Raw genomic sequence first — 2583 nt, 5'->3', positions numbered from 1 at the left:
AGCGCTGTTACTCCTGCCAGGTCACGGGTCCACAAAAAATGAGCCTGGAGGCAGCTACCAGCTTTGAGCAGGTGAGTTTCCCGTTATCTAGTGCCATTTGAAAGATAAACAAAAATGTTCTTGCACCTGCTGCTCTCCCTCTATGCTCGTACACCCGCTTGCCAGTGATTCTGGTGAGAAAAGTCTCGTTGCTCCCCCAAAGCTTGTTGCTTCCCTGCACTGGCTTCTTGGTGCTAGCAAGAAGTGCTACGGTGTAGCCTATGGCACCAGGGTTTTGAGGGCAGCGAGGCGCCAAAAAAATACTTTATTTCAGTGCCCGTAGTGAACAATAGCTGTTCCGGGAGAGCCATCTTCCCAGGTTGGTTGTGGGTTTGGTTGGTTTTTTTTTTTAAGTGTTTTACTGGAAATGTGAATGAAACAAAGGAAATACCCAACAATGCTCTGAACAGCTGGATATTCTGCTGCTATTTTGCTCTGTGAGAGTAAAAGTTAGATGAAAGAGCCTGGGGTTGGGCAATACCCGTACAACGGCTGCTCACAGCGATTTGAGCAGTTGCTGTGGCTGGAAAGGTGGTCCTGCTGACAGGTGGAAGGAGAAAATAACTGGAAAGAGCACATGGAGCGCTCTCAAATGCTGCTGCCCCTTCTGGTCTATGGATCGGGAGTGCCCTGTGCTGCTGCCCTCAGGTGAGGTGTGATGCTCGTGACCCGTATGTCTGTTTGGGGACAAGACAGTCACAGCTGCTGCATGTGTGTTTGTGTAGCTGTGTAAGGACTTCTCCCCCATTTGATTTAGGAGTGCAGCTTTTTAGGGTGGATGATATTGATGGTTGGAAGTTCAACTATTTGATGCTCAGCCACAAGTGTAAAAGCAGTTGTTTAAACGAAGTGAACAGTAACAAATACGCCAATTTAAATGTGGATGGTGTTAATGAACACTTAATGTGCAAAGTTAAAAGCAGTTAAAAAAGTGAAAAGCAAAATGCAACGGGTGTGATCGACTTGTTCTTTTGAAGTCACCTTCAAGCGTATAAAGAATTGAGTTTAAAAAAAAGTGGTGTCTAGAGAAATGGGGCAGTCCAGAAGGACTTGTCCCATTCTAGGTGAGAGTCTTGAGTGATCTGTCTGGAGTTTTGTTCTCGGTTGGTCTGTGATGGTCAATACCTGAGAAAGGGCCTCTTACAGCCTATTCTCGAAGCAAGTGATATGACCTAAATGCAGAATTATCAGTGCTGAAGTACACTGTGATTCAGTCCCTGACCACAGAAACACCTTGTTCTCTGAATTGTTCGCATCTCCTGAACCAGGGTCCACGTGACTATCCGTTTGCCGTCTCGTCTCTGTCAGCATTCAGCAACCTCTCCGTCCACCCCCCTTCGAATGAGGACAAGGCGGTGGGGAACGCGTCCTCTCTTTAATCACTTTTCCTCTGGTCAGAGAGCTTGTGGTGGCTGCAACATTTCAGCTGCTAAGGTGAAAAAGAGCGAAACGCTGTAACAGATCTTGCCTGAATTGCAGGCAGTGATGAAATGGCTAGTTCTCCTACCTGCCCACCTTGATTTTAGGAAATCCAACCCTGCTGGTACTGATAAATATAGCTACTTCCAGAATATCCTCCTTCTGGGTGGAACTTCTGAGCCAGAGGTGGAAAGGGGAGGTGAATGCAAATGGAGAAGGGGCCACGGGGGCTGTGAGTGCTCCCTGTCAGGCTGGCTGAAAAGCGAGTAGCTGGTGACGTCGTGGTGGGTTGAGAAAGCAGCAAAAAAACAAGTTGGCCGTTACTTATGGCCCTCATCACAGCTCCCCCTTCTTCCAGAGGATATCATTCCAAAATGCACCCCCTCCTCACCCTAAAAACAGAGCTAAAGCAGAAGGCTGTGCTGTTTTGCTGTGGGCCAGGTGGTATCTCCAGGTAATGGAGGACCGTGAGCTCCACATGAAGACAGCTGCAGGGCCGTGAGCTTCCATTTTGAATCAGTGAATGATTTGTGACTGAGGTTTTTTCTTTCTGTCTTTTTAGCACCTGCAAGAGAGTGTAAAGCACACTGCAAATTAAATAGGATTTTGCAGTAACGCTCTGGGCAGGGAATTCCTCTAAGTGACTTAACATTTTTCTATTTTTTTTTAAAGGTTTATGTAGCATGCTTGGCCCATTTACCTTGCAGTACCTTATATTGGCTCAAAAATGAGGGCACATAAAAGCGCGAGCCAAAAGGAAAAAAGAAAAAGGATTTAAGCGCCTTTATTGTTAGTTTTTTGCCTTGGTAGGTACTTTAAGACTGCCTGCTTCCCCACTTAACCCCCGGTGCCACCCCGCTGGCTAGAGGTGGGTGACGGTGCGGGGTGACGGCGCATCTGCGTGTGCAGAAGGAGGAGAAGAGGCTGCGCGGCCCCCGCTGCCGGGCTAGAGGTGGGTGACGGTGCGGGGTGACGGCGCATCTGCGTGTGCAGAAGGAGGAGAAGAGGCTGCGCGGCCCCCGCTCCCGCCATTGTTTTAAGTAAAAGGAGGACCCGTTCCGGCGGGAAGGGGGCTGAGGCGGCGGAGGCGCAGCAGCACCGCTGCCGTGCCGAGGGTCTGCCCCG

At 49.2% G+C, this 2583-nt stretch overlaps 1 protein-coding gene across 1 annotated transcript in view; it reads left to right on the top strand.

The window, feature by feature from the left end:
* Positions 1-653: 653 nt before the first annotated feature.
* The window catches only part of CBX6 (chromobox 6), a 12483-nt gene continuing 10553 nt past the window's right edge, over positions 654-2583 (top strand). Inside the window, exons 1-2 of the mRNA XM_009290109.2 lie at positions 654-687; positions 1348-1394. Of these exons, the coding sequence (XP_009288384.1) occupies positions 654-687; positions 1348-1394 (81 nt within the window). The remainder of the gene's footprint in view (positions 688-1347; positions 1395-2583) is intronic.

The sequence above is a fragment of the Aptenodytes forsteri genome, unplaced genomic scaffold (genome assembly GCF_000699145.1).
Source record: "Aptenodytes forsteri isolate BGI_AS27 unplaced genomic scaffold, ASM69914v1 Scaffold284, whole genome shotgun sequence".
NCBI lineage: Eukaryota > Metazoa > Chordata > Aves > Sphenisciformes > Spheniscidae > Aptenodytes > Aptenodytes forsteri.
This window is presented reverse-complemented; position numbering and strand designations above follow the sequence as displayed.